Consider the following 20,342-nt stretch of genomic DNA (forward strand, 5'->3'; position numbering starts at 1 on the left):
GAGCTCTCTATTATCTAGTAGGTGCAGGTTATGTTTATTATCAACCATGGCTAGGTACCTACTACTAAGTATTAATCTTGGATTATTCAATAACTGTATGTACTATGTATGCATGCATGTATGACTTGCAGTTTGAAATTCCATTATGAAACAAGAAATTAGTATCTCCTAGTAACCAAGCTCCGGGAGTGTTTGTCAAGTCAACCAACTCCTGTCTCTACTACCTTGGTAGGTACTTGGATAGTATCGAATCTATTTATCACCCAGGAAACTTTCCTCAATGTCTCGCTGGTAACCAATAACCAACTGCGTGAATCAGCTCACTTAGTACATATTGAGAGCAAAGCTACTGTACACAGTGTTAGACCCATGGATATCAACAATTTCACGAGCTCTGCCGACGTTGAATCCTCAACGACTCCGCCATGAGGCAACTCTCTCCTGATATCGGAAAAGTCACCCGACACTCTTTATTACACGATCTGAACGGTTCCAATCTGCAACCGCAGTGCTCAACATCATTTTCAAAGCAGCCCTCATTTCGAGTTTTATGGAATTGCAATGCATGGCTTCATATGCAAGATTTGTCTTACACAAAATATTAACTTAGTTTCTGGTTCCAGACCCAAGCCAACTTGCCATGCATTCTTGTTACAGTAAAATTTACAGTCATAATACAATATGTAGGGTTTCGGTCCCATTCTTACACACTCAACGCAGCACTAGCAGTTGCTGGGATGATTGCTCGATCTCTAGGTTCAGCGTCCCCCAAGACACGCACTAGCCGTGCTGCTACCAATCACTCTCGCTTGGCTGCTTCCTGCTTCAACCTTTCAACTAGTTTTCCTTGTAAGAATGGGCTGAGTCCCAGGCTACGAGAGGTTAGCAATAGAGCATCATTCAAACCTATCACCTAAACTCACATTCCCTCGTTGGTGAGGATACGATATGTCCCGCTTGGCTGTACCTTGCCAATAATGGTCCCCGCATCGTCAACTTCAACACTGCCCAAGATGTCCTCAGGCCATGCTATCCGTCCAAAGTCTGGGGGGTTCCTTCGGTCGCTGAGATGCACATATCCTCCTCGTCCACCACCACCGGCCCCTCCCTGTGCGCTTGCGCCGCCTGCGCCGTCGCCTCCCGCAGCACCTCGAGCACCTTGCTTGCGAGATCCGCTTCTATCAGGTCGTTTTTGAGGGAAAAAGACCCCTCCCGACCCCAGGTTGAAACCTCCAGGGCTAGCAAATGCCCGAGCTTGATTGATAAGGTCTTCGTCTTGGTGGCCGTACTCGGATACGACCTCATCGAGAATCTTGACAAACTCACGGTTCTCACTGAAGGACTGGGGTGTTGGGGGAAGCTGTGTAGTTGTTCCAATTACCAGGTGCTCGTTGGGCGGTTCTTTATCAAGGTAGCTTAGATAGTTTGTAAAGGGTGCCTTGGGACTTTTCACGACTTTCTTGAACATAGGTAGTCAGCAACTACTGTCAGTAGACGGCAGAATGCCATTGATTTGAATAAACTAACAATACTTGGGTTGCTCGAAAGACTAGAAATTGCCCGAGAAGACACAGCTCTCTGACGAGCAACGAAGAGATATTTTGCGCCCAGCATTTTACAATCGATTGAAAACTTGAGTTGAATGTGTTACAGTTCGGATTCTACACTATAAACCTTCACCTATGTTCAAGGTGGATGAGGTCACCAACTGGTGAGCACGATATATGCACTTATAAGGGTATATGTAACAATGCGTTTTCAATTAAACGCGTCGACGCGGTTAGGTCAAGCCTGCCAACCAATGTCAAGTTACAAGTTTGGCTCTTCCACATACATATCATGGATAAAACGCCAGCTCCCATATTTCGAAAGCAGCGAGGTCCTGCACCTCCGTCCTCAGCGATACCCTCTTCTTCTCCCGCCTTTGGCACTCCTGTCCACCCTCTTAAGCCATTCGCCGTTAACGCCCCCAAAGCTGCGATATTACCTATAATTCTGCCTCCGCCGACGTTGCGACCCCTCGCTTTCCGCACATTCACAAAAAAGCACTCCCTCACACTCACGTCTTCAGCTCTGCAGGAACTCGCTGCCTTCATTGGCAGGCACTGCGGCTCAGGATGGCGCGAAGAGGGTTTGGCCGAGAGGGTGCTCGAGGAAGTCGCACGAAGCTGGAAGAATCGCAATGGAGGTGTCATTGTTGAAGGGTCGAGTAAAGAGATGCAGGAAATTCTCAAGACTCTCGAGGGCAACATGAGCGGTGGCAGGATTACGGGGCCAGCAAGAGGGCTGCCACGAGGAGACAGTATGCTCGACCTAAACGACAACGATGCTTTGAACACACGCTTGGGACTCCGACCAGCAGAAGTGAGAAGAGAAGATAGTAACTCCAGCTTTGGAATATCAGGATTGGGTGTCGACGAGGAGCAAGAGGAGACGGAGACGAACGATCCTCGGGCCTGGCTCAAGATCGTGAATGCTTACGAGCAACCTAGATTCATATATAACGTGGCCAAGAAGCATTTCGAAAAGTCAGTCATTTCCGAAACTATTGATTCAGTACCCAGCTAACATCGCTCAGGGATCCTTCGCCCCCCTCATTGCTACCTCCAGCATCGCACAAAACGACAGTCTTCCGCAACCGCTACCATGTCATCCACCAACGTCTTCTCCGCAACGAATCCTTTCAGTCTTCTACTGTCTCTTCTTCTCGCAAACACAAGCTCGACCATTCTCTATCCAACAAGCAATTGCTCAAACTCACACCAATAGCCAATATGCTAGGTCGTCATGGCAGTAGTCACATGTTGTTAGGACTTCTGGTCATCCTTCCCACCGGCGATCTCGCCATCAGCGACTTGACAGGTACCATTGCCCTTGATCTCTCTCAGGCTGTGGCTATACCTGAAGACTCGGCATGGTTTTGTCCCGGCATGATTGTGCTCGTAGATGGTGTCTACGAAGAGGAAGATGAATCCGTGGGCAAGGGTCTCAGTGGTAGCAGTGGTGTTGGAGGTACTCTAGGCGGTCGCTTCCAAGGCTTTTTCATTGGCCAACCTCCATGTGAACGACGCAAAGCCACTCTTGGTATCAGCGGCCCCGATGGCGGCCAGGAGCAAATCATAGGAGGTGGCTTTGGCTGGATCGACTTCTTAGGCGTCGGCAGTGAGCGCGCCTTGGGTACCAAGATGCGCAAACTAGAGAGCCGCCTCCTCCGATCTAGAGCAGAAGACGATGCGCCATCTCGTGGGCGCGCAGTCATCATCGGCGAGCTGAATCTCGACCAGCCCCGAACTCTTCAAGCCTTGCGCAAAATTCTTTCGACATATGCCTCCGAGCCCGAAGGATCAGTACCCTTGACATTTGTGCTGATGGGTAACTTCACTCAGTATGCCGTGCTCGCACGCGGAGGTAGTGGTGGAGGTATCGAATACAAGGAATACTTTGATTCCTTGGCTTCAACTCTTAGCGACTTCCCAACACTACTTCAGTCGTCTACGTTTGTCTTTGTCCCTGGCGACAACGATGGCTGGGTCTCTTCCTTCACGGCGGGTGCTTCCGTACCGTTGCCTCGAAAACAAGTACCAGACATGTTCACATCTCGAATTCGTCGTGTTTTTGCGACAGCTAATACCGAAGCGGGAGGAAAGACAAATGGCACGGCGGTATGGACCTCGAACCCAAGCCGAATAAGTCTTTTCGGGCCCAACCACGAGCTTGTTCTTTTCAGGGATGATGTATCTGCTCGTCTACGCCGAGCCTCAGTCCGTCTCAAGCCGAAAGCCAATGATGCTAATGCAGACGAGACGCAAAGTTCGAATCCCAATCCTCCTGATGACGTCCAGCCTATGGATATTGACGCTGCTCATCATGGTGATCCAACTGCCACTGCTGCTGCATCACCTGCCAGCCCCTTTGTTCCTCACGACATACACGCCGCCCAGAAGTTGGTGAAAACTGTCCTCGATCAAGGTTACCTCGCGCCTTTCCGTCAGGTCATCCGCCCTGTTCACTGGGACTATGCCTCATCTTTACATATATACCCGTTACCCACTGCTATGGTGCTACTTGACACAACCGCACCACCGTTTTGTATTACCTACGAAGGCTGCCACGTTATGAACCCTGGCAGTGTCCTTGTACCAGGTCGCAAGGGCGTTGCTCGGTGGGCAGAGTATGAGGTTGGCCGTGAAGGTAAACTAAGAGAATGTACTATCTAGAAAGCAACCACAGGAATAAGGGTGCTCGTGGATTAATAATGATACATAATATAGATAATTCATACCATGAACGAGATAGTATCGCAGCAGATACCAATATTGGAATTCAACCCTATAACCAAGAACACCATTCATATATTTTATGTAACTAATAATGAAACATGAACGTATAATGCGCCAGTCCGTTACGTTGTTGGCATTTCAAAATCAAATATCGTGGCTGGGTATGCATAACGACCGACAACCTCCCATCGAGCAGCCATTCTCTGTTCACTGCAACAACAACGCTTCATCGTGCAAGACTCCATACAAGCTCTCTATCTCAGCCCTCACCTTGTTCAACTCTGCCGCCACCTGTAATGTCACAAGTGTGTATGCATATAGCAGCGCGTAGTCGCTCTCCTGAATAGCAAGAGGGGTCTCATCGCTTAAAAGATCTGCGCTCATGTGCTCTTTTCGAAATTGGTAGATTTTGCCCAAAAGCCTGTCCTTGTTGTTCTCGACAGTAGGGATCGCATCTGTCAGGGGGTATTCCAGCATGAGACATGATGCAACTACCTGGAATACATGGCAAATGCGCTGGCAGAGGAGAGCTCTTTCTGCACTTGTATACTCTAGTAATGCTCGCTCGCCTTCTGTTAACTCGTTTCGTTTCGAGGCAATAAGACGCATAGCATAAAACCCGTTGAGCATGTTTTTAGTAGAACGAAGAATGCGACCATATGCTGCGTCTGGAAAAGGGCCTCGAAGCTCGAACTCAGATTTCGCCGCAGTTCGAAGGCTCGCAAGCTTGAAGGCTGCCGCAGAGTTAGCCTATACATACATACACAAATAGCGATTACATAACTTACCATATCGCTGGAGCGCAGCTTGTTCGCCCTCTCGCATATAGTCAAGGGTGTTGTGCGTGCTGTCCTTCTGAAGCGATACTGTGAGGGGCCCGCGCTTCCAAATAAGCCCCATCTGAAGATACAAGACAGAAAGTCCTTCTCGGAATTTCTTTCTACCAGAAATCGGCCATAGTAGCCGGCAAACAACAATGCCCCATATGATACCTAAGGTCACAGCAATGACTCGATGCCACACGATGTCAAAGATCAGAGGGTTAGCACCTCCCTCGTCATCATCATCGTCGTCAACGTCCTGTGAGAGACTGTAGGCATATAGTGTGCTGACGTTGTATGCTAGAAGGGCAATTCTACCCAGGGGTGCCTTTTTGATGACCAAAATCACGTAGAAATTGAACAAAGCCACAAGGCCGCCCAAACACACAAGAACAATGGCGTTGCCCTGACTGACTGTCCAACAAATTACAGCAAAGGTGGCACCAATGATGGTGCCCTTGAATCTAGCTGTTCCAGTAGTGTTGGCTGATCCTGTTGTCATCGCGGCAACAATCATGAAGGAAAGAAGACCCCATTCACCTCTCCATTTTTGGTAAATAGGTCTTGTCCCCGGTATGAACGCTAGCATCGCCCAAAGAAGAGCACCAATACCAACTTTGATGCCAAAGAGTATGTCTTCCCGGACGACGAACCGGGAGATTTGAAGCATCTTTTGTGCGAATCTCCTCTTGAGTTTACTGGCCTGAGGCGCGGCATCCCAATTAAAGGTGTCTCGTCGTGCTACCATCGTGTCTGGGATGCCCTTGGGTATTTGTGATTTTCGAAGCCTAGGCACAGGCGGTTTTTGTATCAAGGACTCGCGTTCCGGATCCCCCATCATGTTCTTGTCGGGTGATTTTGTCCAGTTGAAGCGCCTCCAGAACTTGAGCCAGCTCCAAGACCTCGATGCAGTCTCTGTAGTGTATTTGACATCTTCCAGCACGTCCAAATATGCATCAGTTTCTTCTGCAACTGCCTGCAAGCTGAAAGAAAAGTGCCCACAGGCGGCAGCAACTTCCTCGATATCAGCTTGAATCTTTTCGGAACGAGTTCGCCCGAATTCAATGGTGCGATAGAGCTCTTCCAAAGATCCTGATCTGGCATTATTGTAGAGATTGAGGGCGTCGCGGAGGCTTTCTCTCAGTTGTTCATTAACAGTAACATCTTTGTTTGGGTCCTTTCCAAAAGCAGGCTCACGTAAAATCTCGGAGAGAGTATGAGCCAGCGATTTAATTGATGGGCCAAGCATGTTAATGAAGAGGGCAAATATGTCCGATGGCTCTTGGAAAGCAGGAGCTACCATCAGCGCAGAATCTGACTTGTTTCTTGTGGCCTGTCGCTCTTCTTCGCTTTCACCCGACTCGTCAATGTCAGACAGCCGTTGTCCTCCACCCTCTAGGTAGGCACTGATAGCTCTTGCAAGAGGTGGTGTAAGCACAGTGCTCCTGGGTGAAGGGAAAGAATCTTCGAAGCTAGGGACCTCTCTGAGTAGAGTGAATTGGGTCTCCAAAGCACTGCGCAATCCTCCTAGGGCCTGTGAGAGGCCTTCAACCGATCTTGACAGACGCTTGTCGAGAGGGTAAAATGATTCTCGACCAAGAAAGTAGTACTCAAACTTAGCTTCGCGGAGGGTCGAGTGCATCGTTGCGTATGCAGCATTGTACCGGGCAGAGACACGGCTGTATTCATTTGTCCACAACTCGTCTTCGGTGCCACTGAGGAAGCCTTTTGTGATAGACGATAGCTTATCACCCAGAGAGCTATTGGCAGTCATTATGGACCTTCGAAGGACCTGTCTTGCTGAAACTCTCCATAGCAGTAAATTGACAGCAAAAGTGCAAGTGATGCCAACGAGAAGCAGTTTCAAAACCTGAACAATCTTGTCGTCGTCAAAATAACCTCCTTGGACGCTTTCCTCTTTCGTGATTACGGAAATGATTGCAATGGAAGCCAGGGTGGAGCCAACGTTGACGAGAGGACTGTTAAGCTTCTGCTTGACCCAGCCCACGAAGCCCAGGCCTCCGCCAATGCAGACAATGAGAATGAGAGCATGGGCAGCACCAGTCAGCCCGAACTGAGATCGCATGGCAATAGCGATCCCCATTGAAAGGACGGATATCGTCTCAGCATAGAACACAGCAACAAACGCTATCACGGACGCCTCAAGCATGGAGCCGACAGTTCGTGCTGGGTGAAAATAGACAGTAATAGTTGCTGATACATGCTTTCCGTCTCTATTGCCAAGAAAGGCTGTCAAGGGTGGGAAAAAGGTGCCCAGACTACCAAGCACATAGGCAAGGACGCACTTGAGGACTCCATGTCCCTCGTCGGTGTGCAGCCATAGCCATACTAAGACGAAAGCGGTTTTAATGTTTTGTGTAATGATTTGTAGGCGGTCAGTAATCGACTCGGCTTCGTCAAGGGAGTGGAATTTCGGGTTATTGTCGTTGTTATTGTTCAAGGCTGAATTAGTTGAAGTGCGCAGGGAGAACTCTTGTCTCGATCGTTCGCCAGTGCTGGGGATAATAAAGGTTCCGTTTCTCAGTTTCTGCCCAATACATCAGATCTTTGACTTCGGGCATCACCATGGGTTTTGTACACGCGGAATGCATACCGTCCGTTGAGAAGGGCGTTTCTTAGGTGGCCACGCCGAATTGGAAGAGCTGGTGGCGGTGCTCATGGTTGCTTTGCCGGATAGTACTGTGCTCGTCTTGAGAGTCGTGCTGTGAGAATCCGGCGCGCTTCATTCTCAAGGGTCTTAGAGCTTCATAACGAGAGACGATGGCTGCAGGTCTTTGGTATGGTTTTATAGAAGTCTTTTGAGGGATTGGTAGTTAGGAAGAAGGCGGGCTGACAGTTGTCACACAGTCAGTAGAGAGAGATTGGATGGGATAGGATGGGAGGATGTTTGAGCAACCAAATAAACGGAAACAATTTACTACAAGGATCAGGATGACGCTGAGCATGCACCCCAGCTAGAGTGGATCTCTATGCCAGCTCTAGCATCTATACGGTCTACGATTGGTTATAGAGCTCTTTACAAGGTTGGAGGCAAGTTCTAAGCTCTGGGCGTGCATGTGGGTAGTACCTTAACGGTTGCGCCCGCACCTGCTAGATACTACGAAGCCTTCATACGACAGCACAGAGCGCAATATGTCATAATGTGCCTTGGCATCAAGGATTACCTCAAAACGAGGCGGTCATTCTAGAGATATCTGGTGTTTTACCGCAGGTTTATAGTATACGGGCCTATTTCAAATGTATTCCAGTCTCCTCGTGGATTTACGATTCAAGTTCTTTTTTATCAAAGTCATTGGTACTAATTTGGGGCTAATTTACTCCAGATATTCTTATCCAGTCGCCCTAGCCCGTGGCTAGTCGCAAGATCAACAGGAACAGAAACTTAGAGACATAAGTAAGTATAGGACTATCCATGTATCTAGATAGCAGGTGCTGGCTAGATAAATAAAATACCTTAGGGTATATCCTCTCCGTCTTCATCGTGTGATCCGAAACTCGACATGCTCCCCTTCACCATACAGTTTGTCCAGATCATCGATCCAGTGAAACAGGCAAGATCCGCATCCGCTCCTTGCTCCGAACACATTCAGTTCGACGATGCTCGACCTCTCCTCTGTCTCATCGTAGAACACGTCAAAAAGAATATCCCTGCTTCTGCTTCAATAGAAGCTGATCCAACTGATTCACCAGACCTAGGCCATCCATGATATCGTGATGAATCTTCTGTATGCCGCTCCATATTTTTGGCATCACCTTGCGATTGTTCTCCAGGTCTTGAGTCGCGAAAAGCCAAGGTCGATGTCAGCAATATTGACTAACTGCCGTAATGGCCTCCATCAGTGGTGCACAGTACACTCGGTGTTCTCTTTTGCTCCCCATACGATGAATAAAGGGAAGAAGGGAAGGGTCGATAGCAGGCTTTCCTCCTTCAAGACTTTTCGTCATTTCGCTGCGTGCTCGTTGTGACGTAGCCAATCGAAGAATGATATTGTTTGGTGAGTGAAGCAATCTTCCTGGTGCAGTTTGACGGCCATCCTTGAGCGAGCATCTGTCCAAATGCATGAACAACCCCTGCGGTGGAAATGGAGAGCTCGGAAGTGTGGCAGTATCTCATCCTCGGTGTCTTCCTGGTATGCTCGATTTGGTACACCTGTGATAATGGAACTACCGAAGGCTGCGACTAGGAACTTGGCTTGTTTTGATGTTAGCTTGATGACCTGTACTTCTCTTTGATCAAGATTGCGTGTTGTTTAGATCAACGATAGCCATCTCTCGTATGAATAAGGAGCCTCTGAGGGACGTAGTATTGAATCTGGTAGGGCGCACATTCTGGCAGTCTTTTTCAACTTCATCGTAGTCGATCTGGACGAGATCCATGTTATCTATCTTGTTTTCTCCAAGTCATCTATGCGATGATATTTTTTATTTTTTATTCTTCAAGATTTGGCATTGTTAAAGTATTAAAGGGAAAGCTTCACACCAACTCGATTAGACTTACATGGCTGTCACTAGCGCTAGATCTCCCGATGCCAAGCCCACATTTAACAACTCCAACATCCATAGTTGGACAAAGGGAAATTATATCGTCTCAAAGATAAAAGCTTGACTTATCCGGAGAAAGAACTCTTTTTACATCCAATCTCTATACAATGGATTTTCCCCACCTCGATCAAAAGGCGGCACCAATCCGATTCCCGGACTGTTGTCTCGCTCTATCAACAAAACTACTTCAGATCTTATCCGATATTTTTTCCAAAACTACAAGCTCAGAAGACAAGCCAACCGTACTCTCCATTGGAAGCGGCTCTGGTTTGCTCGAAGCCTTTTTGCAAGATCAACAAAATAGCTCTGACTACGGCTATCCTTCTTTCAACGTGGAGGGTGTGGAAGTTCAGCAGCAGAGTGGGAAAGATGCTGTCAACAAATATCTTCCAGAACCAGCCATTTATACCGTTCGTGGTAGCTGGGACGTTGTATCGAGGTTACAGGACCCGGACGTGACATCTCTGATGTTTGTCTATCCGCGCCAACCAGCCTTGATTCTTGAATATACGAAAGCCATCGCGCGAAGGGGACTGAACGTGCAGGTCATTGTTTGGCTGGGCCCAATGGCTGACTGGGAAGTGTTTGGGTCTTGCTTTGATGTAGGACATGAAATTGGGCGATTTGCAGTCACCGAGAAAAGGCAAGGAGCGGACGCTGGACTGGATGACTACGAGATGATGGCCGTGATAAAGAAAATAAGATAATGGCCTGTCTCATTAAATACCTCGGGCTAAGGCTAGATTATGAGATGCTTGAATCATAAATAACGGTGCTGATACAAGTCAATCATGAAACCTGGTTGTTTATACTAGTCTAAATAGGTATGTAGGGTAATACGATGCAAGACTTACGTTAGATCATGGCTGGTTAAATACTACTCCCGATTCTACTGGTCTCCACTCCTCAAGTGAGAGCGTCATCTCTAAACCAAAGCACTCATTGTCCTTACCAACTGCTTCCCATTTCATGATTGAAGAAATCGAATAAAAGGTTTCCTGACTAACAATCACTTTTTTGGATCTACAGAAAGAAAAGTTCGAATTCAGGCTGTGTACTCATTACTCCATTGCAACTTCCGGAACCCCCTCCCCCAGCTCAGCCCTATGCTACGCCGTGTCGTTTCCATCATGACATCGTCATCCCCGAAACGTTTCATACCACTGAAGAAGAGAAATCATAGTCTCCCAGCCGGAACTCCCAGCCTTCGAGGCGTGGTCTTTGATATGGATGGCACACTCTGGTAGGATCTGCGCTCCTCAACTTACCCTGCACAAGAATGGAAGATCGTATCTTACTCCGAATCATTCAATCTGATGCCAAGGCTGCTTCACAAGGACAAAGGAGATTTGTCCTTTTATGATAACAATAATTTCCTTATGGACACTGAGCTCATTGCTAATTCTCTTTCAGCGAGCCTCAAACATACATGTTCAAGGAAATGAGAGATATATTGGGAATCAACAAAACAACAGACATCCTGGAATATATCGAAACACTTCCAAAATCCGAGCAGTCAGGTGCCCTCGAATCTATCCGCAACATTGAACGAAAGGCCATGAGGACACAAACTCCTCAGCCAGGCCTCATGACCCTTATGGCCTACCTCGACACCAATGCAATTCCCAAAGCAATCTGCACTCGCAACTTTGACGTTCCTGTCCAAAATCTCATGGAGAAGTTTTTGGAGGGCTCCCGTTTCCATCCAATTGTCACACGAGATTTCCACCCTCCCAAACCCGATCCTGCTGGCATTTTGTATATTGCCAAGGACTGGGGCTTGACGGATGAGGCTGGCGAGGGAGATGCCAGTGGACTTATTATGGTGGGTGACTCTATCGACGATATGACAGCGGGTAGAAAGGCTGGCGCGGCTACCGTTCTGCTCGTAAATGACGTGAACCGGCCGTTGGCGGAACATGCGCACACTGACCTGGTCATTAATACGCTGGATGAACTTGTTGCCGTTCTCGACGACGGTTTCGTGGGTAGAGAAGTCAGCTCAGAGTGAGGCGCCATGATGATGGCTACCGACAAACTTTTGCAGGGTTGGCATATTTAGTAACCTCTTAGTTAGTTAGGCCAGTAAAGCAACTCTCATAATAATTACTCAAACACGGTTTCATTTTATTTGGGTTTCCTATATGAGTCCAGTTCCTGTTTCTGTACATGACCACCCCCCAAAGCTAGACATTAGATAAACCCTCTGGAATCGAGATCAACAAAGCTAGTCTTCTCAACAGATGGAATAGACAATGTTTTAGGTTTCAGGCGGAATATGTAGCGATTCAAGTATAGTGATCTGACCAGAGACCACGACAAAGGTTTCAAAACAGTGCGCCAAGATATGCTAAATGACTTTCAGGGTTGGGTTACTGTTCCAATATGCTTATGAAGGTAACTGCGGGGTGGTGGAGCTTCCATGAACGACTCCAATACAGGCTGTTCACTGTATGCCGTAGCTTGGGTTGGGTGGCAGCCCAAACGTAGCTTGTCTCCTATTCTCTCTTCGCAACTCATCAGGAGTTTCTTTTCGGGGTGGAGGTGGCGGCAAAGGGCCGCCTGGGGGTGCCGGCCGAACGGGCAAACTAAAAGTTGCAGCGTTTGCACTCACTGGGCCGACGTTATCGGGGTAACCCGAAACCTTGGGGATGGAATTTGTGGTAATAACCCTAGATCCCAGTCCAGGATGTGCTGAAGCCGGCGTTCGGGAAGATGCATGTCCGTTTCGAGGAGGTGATCGGTTCTGGTTTGAGCCGTATTGGTCGCGAGGGGAGGTGATACCGGCACCGCCAATGGGAATCTCGCCTGAAGTGGGAGTGTGTGAACGCTCTTCGGGTTGAGCTTGTGCCTGGGCTTGAGCCTGCTGAGATTGGGTAGGAGAATCGCTTGATCGAAGGAGGTCCTGCGTTGAAGGAGAGAGCTGAGGGGCGAGATGCGATTTCCTGTTGTCGCGTTCCATCATGCCAACAGCCCATTCCCTAAGATCGACTGGTGTACGCTTGGCAGCCTGCACAAAGTGATCGCGGTCCTGAACAAGTTAGCATATAGCACAAAGCATGTGGCGAAAAGTATTTCTCACAAAGAGCTCTTGAGGAGTAGGTCGACGTTCGGGCTCCTTGTAAAGACACTTCTGGATCATGTCGTCGAGGATACTAGGGAAAGCATCGCTCTTGGGAAGCTTTGGAGCTGGTTCGTGAACGATCTGTTGCAACAAGTCCAGGATACCCGCAGGGGCAAAATCGCCATCCGATACCTGCTCGCTGGCTGCAAAAGGAAACTTGCCAATGGCAAGCTCCATGATACTAAGACCAAAACTCCAGACGTCTGACTTAACCGTGTACTTTTCACCCTGGATTCTTTCAGGGGCCATGTAGGTGGAAGTTCCGACGAAGGTGTCGGCAATGGAATTGACAAGCTCGCCTGAGACACCGAAGTCACAAAGTTTAATTCCGCCCCTTGAGTTTACCAGGATGTTAGAAGGCTTGATATCACGATGCATGATGTGATGCTTTGTGTAGAGATAGGTCAAGCCGCCCAAAGTGGCTTCGGCGATCTTGCCCAAGACATCAACCCGGACAGGCCCAAAGACCCTGGAGACTCGGTCGAGAGCACTAGGATATGATTAGCCACCGTCATGAACCCGCCCCTGTCTAGCTGTACTCACCCAACATCCATATACTCCATACACATGATCACATCGTTGTTGGGGGTTAGGAAGGCGCCGTAGAATGTCACGATATAGTCTGAATGGCACCCGTGCATGATTTGAAGCTCTCGGACGATTCGCTTCCGTATCTCTCGCTTAGCTTCAACATGAATTACCTGGGCGACTCGTTAGTAAAAGATGTGTACCAGAAATAAAGAATCATACCTTGCGAGCCATGACAGTCCCGGTAGTAATATGCTTGACTTTGCTGACAGTTCCACCATTTCCGGATCCTAATTCCTTGAGGATTTCAAGATCCTCAGGTCGCAGATCTAGCTTGTATTCAATACCAATTTCCAGCTGCTCATCCCTGCCAGCGTCCTGGCTTCCACTGTATTCATGATTGCTGGTCTCAGCGGTTGGTGGGGGTCGTGGAGCGGCTGCTTTCAGAGCAAGACCTTTGACGTTCTTGCGCTTCATAGAGCGCGGAGCGAAAGGATCGGACATTTTTATGAGGGTTGAAGAGAATAAGTAATAGCGCTTTTTGAATGACAGACGGTACTGTTGGGACGAGGCCTGAGGGGGGGTAGTGAAGCCGCAAAGTTGATCTGGCTGAGGCGAGCTGGGCGCTGCTCGATTGTCTTTGCGAGCAACAATCAAGGACGGAAGAAGGGTCGTAAGTATCGAGTCGGAAGACAACTGCGGCTCAAAGCTATCGTCGTGATCGAGCAGATCGAAAAGGAGTCGATCACTATCCTATCCTGTCCTGTCCGGAGTTGAGATGGGGCTAGAAGCCGAGCGCACGTTGGTTCTCGGGCCGTACTGGGAGGCCTAGATTCTGTCGCCAAGCAATGAGGGTCTCGGGGGCGGTCGAAGAAATGGATAGAGGAGCCCGAAATACTCCTTTTCAGAGATGCAATCAGGTCGCGAAGTTGTCAGGAGTGCTAAGGCTGAGCGCTGCCGAAGATGATGAGTGGGGGATTTGTCCTTGTCTCTTTCACGACTTTTGGCTGGTTAGGCGCGGACAGTGGACTGAACGGTGGAGGGCGGGGTCTAGTCGGCGACAACGTGACGAGAGTGGCTGGACTTGCGCTACGGGGAGTTGCAGGCGCAAGCAAAACACAAAAGGACGATGACACTGAGCGGCAAACCAGGGGAGGAAAAGGGGGCAGAGAAGACGCTTGCGATAGAACTCAGGCCTGTTTTATAACCCTGATGAGCCTGCCCGCCCAGCGGATTTTGAAATTATGTATGTATCTGTACCTGAAATCCAGTGGGCCACTTATTTGTCGTAAGGGGAGCCCTGGCAGGTCATGGAAGGCGAACATTCATCATCCATGAACGCCCGAGTATAATATTATACCTACCTGTACCTATCTCGTCTGCTGGCCTATCCACTAAGGTACACACTGTACAGTAACCTTCCATGAGGTCCAAGCCCAGGGTAGAAGTCCAAATCGAAGCCTGGGGACAATGCCCTGGCTGGCTGACTGGCCATGTGCTATGCATTTGAGACGATTCACGCTTCGGGATTCGTACATCCATTGGGCTAGAGTTGCGATAAGATAATGAAGTATGGTAGGGGTAACAATTCATTAGTCCACATGTTACTTGATGCGACACGTCAAAACCAGTACTCGGCTTTACCCTACCTGTCAATTAACTTCCCACCAATTGCTGCGATCACAATGATCGCAGCGTGTGAATTGTGCGAGGGACTACAAAGACAGACTTGTTTGGAATAGGGGAACAACCGTATGGGTCAAAAGGTACCAACGACAACGGACGATGGATCAGACGCTGGGCGATTCAGACGACTGCAAGTCAACACTTGGACCACCACCTGAGTTGTACTTGTTGATGAGAGACGCGACTTTTCGTCGATAAGGGAATGGCTGATACCAAAAACGTTCTGCTCCGAAATAGTAGCTTCTGCATGCACAAAACCATTCTTGAATGCCTAAAGTAGTGACTCCTGTGTTTTTAAACTACTAATGTCAATTGAGTTTTGTTAGGGAATATGTGAAGCTCAAGAATCGTGATTATGTAACTTGCACGAATGGCGGATCGGAAGCGGAATATCTCTCTCCGCTCTATCATCCTTGCCAGGCGCGACAAGGCTGCACGTGTAGCTCGCTCTGCAGCGCAAAGGCAAAAATTCCCAAATATCATAAGCTTCCGAGGAAAGGCATACACTTCATATCTCTCTACTTCATTGTCTTTCACTACAATCACGACATTTGAGAGCCAAGACATCTATTTTCCATCTGCCTGGTCCCCATACCGGAACCATATACAACCGAAGCAGACAAAGAAAGCTTTGTTGCCTGCGCGGCAGCATCGCAAGTCGTCAAGATGAGCAACAGCATGCGCGACTTGATCTCTGGCGAGGCCGAGCTTGATGACGAAGAAGAGGATGAGTCCTTTGATGAGCGTGGTGGACAGCGCAGACACAAGAATGCTGTAGAAGATTCAAGTGAAGAGGAAGAAGACGACGATGATGAGGAGGAAGCTCGCAAGGTTAGCGTGGTGACAAACATTGACAATTGAATCGCCCCTGATGTTTTCTTTTAGGTTCGCGAAGGTTTCATCGTCGACGAAGATGAAGACGAAGACGAAGGCGGCGAGTCCGATGCAGACGTGCGACCCTTACACAAACGAAAACGAGAGCACCGCGATCGTGAGGAAGAGGCACAGTTAGACGAGGACGATCTGGATTTGATCGGTGAGCAGTTTGGCGAGCGACCTAAGCCCACAACACAGGTAAGTCGTCCCGGCGCCAATCCAATCGACTAGCCCGTCAGTACCCCTAACTTTTTCGAATTTAGTCCAAATTCAAGCGCCTGAAGCGTGGCACTCGCGACGAAGACCGAGGCAACCAACGCCGTGGCCTCGATGACATCTTTTCCGATGAGGAAGATGATGCAGGCGAACAGCGGGCATACAACAACAGGTCATCGTACCGCCAGGCCGACGAGTTTGACGATTTTATCGAAGAGGACTTCCCCGATGACCCTGAAGAACTAGAACAGCAGCGAGAAGACGCCGAGGTTGCCCGTCCCAGAGATCGTGTCATCGGAAACATCGCCGACACCGCCAATTTGGATAAGGATGCCTTGGATGACATGGAAGCTATCTTTGGCAATGGCGAAGACTACGATTGGGCACTGCAGATGGAGGAAGAGGAGGAGGACCGCGAAAGAGAAGAACAGGCGATAGAGTTGAAGGACGTATTCGAGCCTTCACAGCTTAAGGAGAAGCTCTTGACCGACGAAGACAACGAGATTCGGTTTACGGACGAACCCGAGCGATTCCAAATCGACCGAAAGACGTTCAAGAGCTTGCAACTCACGGCAGAGCAGTTCAAGGAAGAGGCACGCTGGATCACCAACCAACTTTGGCCCAAGAAAGGTCTTGCCTCTGACCTGCAGAGCCCATTTGGCAAGGCAGTTGGTAAAGTCCTCGAATTCTTCATCGTCGACGAGGTTGAGGTGCCGTATGTGTTCCAGCACCGCAAAGACTACCTGCTCCACACCAGGAAGACACGAAATCCGAATCGCGATGATCCCGATGCTCCCGAATATGTCATAAGCGCGGACAAGCTGTTGAACCAGGACGATCTGTGGAAAATCTTGGAGTTGGACATCAAGTTCCGGTCTTTCGTGGACAAGAGAAACGCTCTTGAGAAGACGGTCGACAACTTGAAAGGAATGGAAATTCACGACGCCATGGTGGATGAAATGATTCCTGAGGCGACAACTATGGAGGAACTTCAAGACTTGCAAGATTACCTGCATTTCCAATATGGCCAACAATTGAAGGACCTTGCTGCACTAGCCGGTAATCTGTCCTTAACAAAGCGGCCGGGCTCAAAATCCAACTTGCTCGAGAGAGTCCGCCAAGGCAAGGCGTATGGCTTTGTTCGCGCCTACGGCATCTCGGCAGACCAACTTGCAAAGAACGCCCTGCGACATGGAAAGAAGGTCACCCCTGACGATGATGCACAGTATCCTATGGACTTGGCGGACAGCTTGATCGATGACGTTTTCAGCACAGGCGACCAAGTCATCAGCGCAGCCCGACAGATGTACTCGGAAGAGTTATTTGCTAGCCCGAGAATGCGCAAGCATTTCCGAAACTCATACTACCAGGCCGCTGAGATTAGCTGTCGGCGAACTGAAAAAGGACTGCGCAGAATCGACGACTCCCACCCATACTATGAGATCAAGTACTTACAGAACCAAGCTATTGCCGACCTGGTTCATCAGCCAGAGCTTTTCTTGAAAATGATGAAGGCCGAAGAGGAAGGACTCGTCACTATCAAGCTAGATATGCCTGCTCGATATGATTTCCGACAGCATCTCTACCAGGAATTTGAGTCCGAAAACTTCAGTGATCGAGCCGAGCAGTGGCGAGAAGAGCGCAAGAAGGTGCTGGACCTCGCTTATCCCAAGCTGGAGAAGATCATCGCAAAGAATGTTAAGGAAGTCATCCGTACTTTCTGTCAAGATGAAGTACTCAAGATGTGTCGGGAGGAATACGCGAAGAGACTTGACCAAGCGCCGTACAAGCCCAAGGGCATGATTCTGGGCACCACACCGCGCGTCTTGGTTCTCTCCAATGGTATGTCCGACCCCGCCCGTGATCCTATTTGTTGGGCATGGGTGGAGGAAGATGGACGAGTGATCGAGCAAGGAAAACTGGGAAATCTTGCTCGAGACGAGCGCCAGCGAGAAGAGTTTGAAGAACTTGTGAAACGCCGTCGACCCGATGTCATTGGTGTAAGCGGTTGGTCTGCTGAAACGACCAAGTTGGTGCGTGACCTGGAGGGCTTGGTCAACGAGAAGGGTCTCATGGGACCTGAGTTTGAGGACCCTGACACCAATGACTATAGAACGGAGCCCTTGGAAGTTGTGGTGGTGAACGATGAGGTTGCTCGCTTGTACAAAGACAGTCCTCGCGCCCTTGCCGAGCACCCGAGTCTTAACCCCATCACGAGGTACTGCGTCGCCCTGGCGCGTTACATGCAGAACCCCATGAAGGAATATGCGGCCCTTGGCAAGGATGTTTCTTCACTTTCTTACCACCCTTGCCAGAACCTCCTCCCAGCGGACAAGCTGGCCAAGTATCTGGACTCGGCTATGGTAGACATGGTTAACCTCTGCGGTGTGGATATCAACGAAGCGATGAACGATACTTACACTGCCAATCTTCTGCCTTATGTTTCTGGACTGGGACCTCGAAAGGCCACAAGTGTCATCAAAGCTATCAACGCCAATGGCGGCGCTGTGGGAACAAGAGACGAGCTCGTAGGCGACCCTGATAGTGGAAAGCTGCCCGTTGTTGGTCCCAGGGTTTGGAACAACTGCGCAAGCTTTCTTTTTATCGAGTACGAGGCCACAAACCCATCATCTGATCCACTAGACAACACACGTGTTCATCCTGAGGACTATGAATTAGGCCGAAAGATGGCTGCCGACGCCCTTGAGCTCGATGAAGAGGATGTCAAGGGCGAAACGGACGAGAATGGACCCGGAGCCATTGTTCGCAAGCTTTTCAAGATGGACGAACAGGACAAGGTCAATGAACTTGTACTCGAGGAGTATGCCGAGCAGTTGGAGAGGAACTACAGCCAGCGTAAGCGAGCTACTTTGGAGACGATCCGTGCCGAACTCCAAGCCCCCTACGAAGAACTACGAAGGAACTTTGCTCTCCTGTCAGCATCGGAAATCTTTACCATGTTCACTGGCGAAACCAAGCACACTCTTTGCGAGGGTATGATTGTCCCCGTCAACGTGCGGGTTGTCAAGGATGACTTTGCCATTGTCAAACTTGACTGCGGAATCGAGGGCCGAGTCGAGGGCCACGAGGTCAGCCACCGATCGTCCATCAAAGAAGTGCTGAGCTCTGGACAAACGTCCCAAGCCAAGATCCTGGATATCAACTACAAAGACTTTATGGCGAAACTTTCCATGCGGGAAGATGCGCTGCGTATTCCCTACAAGCGACCTATCAACCTCGGTCGTGATGGATGGGACTATGTCCTGGAAGCCGCTGATAAAGAGGAGTTGCGAGAAAAGGATAAGACAACGGGACGGACCCAACGTGTCGTCAAGCATCCTAATTTCAAGCCTTTCAATGGCCTGCAGGCCGAAGAATATCTGGGATCCCAGCCAAACGGCGAGGTTGTAATTCGGCCTTCGTCCAAGGGTAACGATCATCTGGCGGTCACCTGGAAGGTCGCGGATGGCGTGTTTCAACACATTGACGTTCTCGAGATGCAAAAGGAAACGGAGTTTGCAGTGGGCAAGCTGTTGCGCGTGGGCGGCAAGTACACATACACCGACCTGGACGAATTGATCGTCGAGCACGTTAAGGCTATGGCACGCAAAGTGGAGGAGTTGATGCGGCACGATAAGTACCAAAACCGATCTCGGGGAGAGACTGGTAAGTTCTTACACTATACTGAAGTATTTATATGTGCACGATACTAACTGCGCGCAGAGAAATGGTTGACGACTTACATCGATGCCAATCCCAATCGATCGACGTACGCTTTCTGCATCGATACTAAACACCCTGGGTACTTCTGGCTGTGCTTCAAGGCTAGTAGGGCAGCCAAGGTGATTGCGCTGCCAGTGCGCGCAATTCCGCAAGGGTTTGAGCTCAAGGGCTATCAATATCCTGACATGCGAGCGCTCTGTAACGGGTTCAAGCTACGTTATCAGAATGAATTCTCGAAAATGGGTCAGCGCTAGGAAATGTTGGGCATTTATCATCATAATTAACGGCAGTGGGTGGGTGGGTGTATTAGAGGAAGACTAGCATATTATTTTATCACGCAGAATTTGTATTTTCTTTGGCACAAAGATGAGGCTGCGATTGTATCATTCAGGCGCAGGTCTATGATCGTTTTTTATTCTTCTTTTCTTTCTCAAAAGAGCAAGAGGGTGTATTAGAGTCGTATTACAACGTCAAGGAGGGAAAAAAAGGACAGTAGCTAAAATCAACTAATTTGATATGGATTTG

At 49.1% G+C, this 20,342-nt stretch overlaps 7 protein-coding genes across 7 annotated transcripts; 4 read left to right on the forward strand and 3 right to left on the reverse strand.

Moving 5' to 3' along the window:
• Positions 1-799: 799 nt before the first annotated feature.
• On the reverse strand, positions 800-1,614 carry FGSG_09898 (uncharacterized protein; the record flags this gene model as incomplete). Its single annotated transcript, XM_011320502.1, has 3 exons — positions 800-872; positions 924-1,459; positions 1,528-1,614. 3 exons carry the CDS (start codon positions 1,612-1,614, stop codon positions 800-802), a joined length of 696 nt encoding a protein of 231 aa, XP_011318804.1.
• A 225-nt stretch (positions 1,615-1,839) lies between these two features.
• Positions 1,840-4,217, forward strand: FGSG_09899 (uncharacterized protein; the record flags this gene model as incomplete). The annotated part of the gene is made up of 2 exons (XM_011320503.1): positions 1,840-2,528; positions 2,579-4,217. 2 exons carry the CDS (start codon positions 1,840-1,842, stop codon positions 4,215-4,217), a joined length of 2,328 nt encoding a protein of 775 aa, XP_011318805.1.
• A 270-nt stretch (positions 4,218-4,487) lies between these two features.
• Positions 4,488-7,781, reverse strand: FGSG_09900 (uncharacterized protein; the record flags this gene model as incomplete). The annotated part of the gene is made up of 4 exons (XM_011320504.1): positions 4,488-5,030; positions 5,069-5,220; positions 5,273-7,649; positions 7,716-7,781. 4 exons carry the CDS (start codon positions 7,779-7,781, stop codon positions 4,488-4,490), a joined length of 3,138 nt encoding a protein of 1,045 aa, XP_011318806.1.
• Positions 7,782-9,771: 1,990 nt separating this feature from the next.
• FGSG_09901 (uncharacterized protein) lies at positions 9,772-10,371 on the forward strand (the record flags this gene model as incomplete). Its single annotated transcript, XM_011320505.1, has 1 exon — positions 9,772-10,371. One exon carries the CDS (start codon positions 9,772-9,774, stop codon positions 10,369-10,371), a length of 600 nt encoding a protein of 199 aa, XP_011318807.1.
• A 251-nt stretch (positions 10,372-10,622) lies between these two features.
• FGSG_09902 (uncharacterized protein) lies at positions 10,623-11,792 on the forward strand. Its single transcript, XM_011320506.1, has 2 exons — positions 10,623-10,907; positions 11,078-11,792. The coding sequence occupies exons 1-2, from the start codon at positions 10,771-10,773 to the stop codon at positions 11,673-11,675; spliced, it is 735 nt and encodes a 244-aa protein (XP_011318808.1). The 5' UTR covers positions 10,623-10,770; the 3' UTR covers positions 11,676-11,792.
• A 318-nt stretch (positions 11,793-12,110) lies between these two features.
• Positions 12,111-13,820, reverse strand: FGSG_09903 (kinase byr1; the record flags this gene model as incomplete). The annotated part of the gene is made up of 4 exons (XM_011320507.1): positions 12,111-12,695; positions 12,747-13,257; positions 13,332-13,489; positions 13,539-13,820. 4 exons carry the CDS (start codon positions 13,818-13,820, stop codon positions 12,111-12,113), a joined length of 1,536 nt encoding a protein of 511 aa, XP_011318809.1.
• Positions 13,821-15,668: 1,848 nt separating this feature from the next.
• On the forward strand, positions 15,669-20,071 carry FGSG_09904 (transcription elongation factor SPT6; the record flags this gene model as incomplete). Its single annotated transcript, XM_011320508.1, has 4 exons — positions 15,669-15,833; positions 15,888-16,076; positions 16,142-19,760; positions 19,818-20,071. 4 exons carry the CDS (start codon positions 15,669-15,671, stop codon positions 20,069-20,071), a joined length of 4,227 nt encoding a protein of 1,408 aa, XP_011318810.1.
• Between the last annotated feature and the right edge of the window lie 271 nt (positions 20,072-20,342).

The sequence above is a fragment of the Fusarium graminearum genome, chromosome 1 (assembly GCF_000240135.3).
Source record: "Fusarium graminearum PH-1 chromosome 1, whole genome shotgun sequence".
Lineage (NCBI taxonomy): Eukaryota > Fungi > Ascomycota > Sordariomycetes > Hypocreales > Nectriaceae > Fusarium > Fusarium graminearum.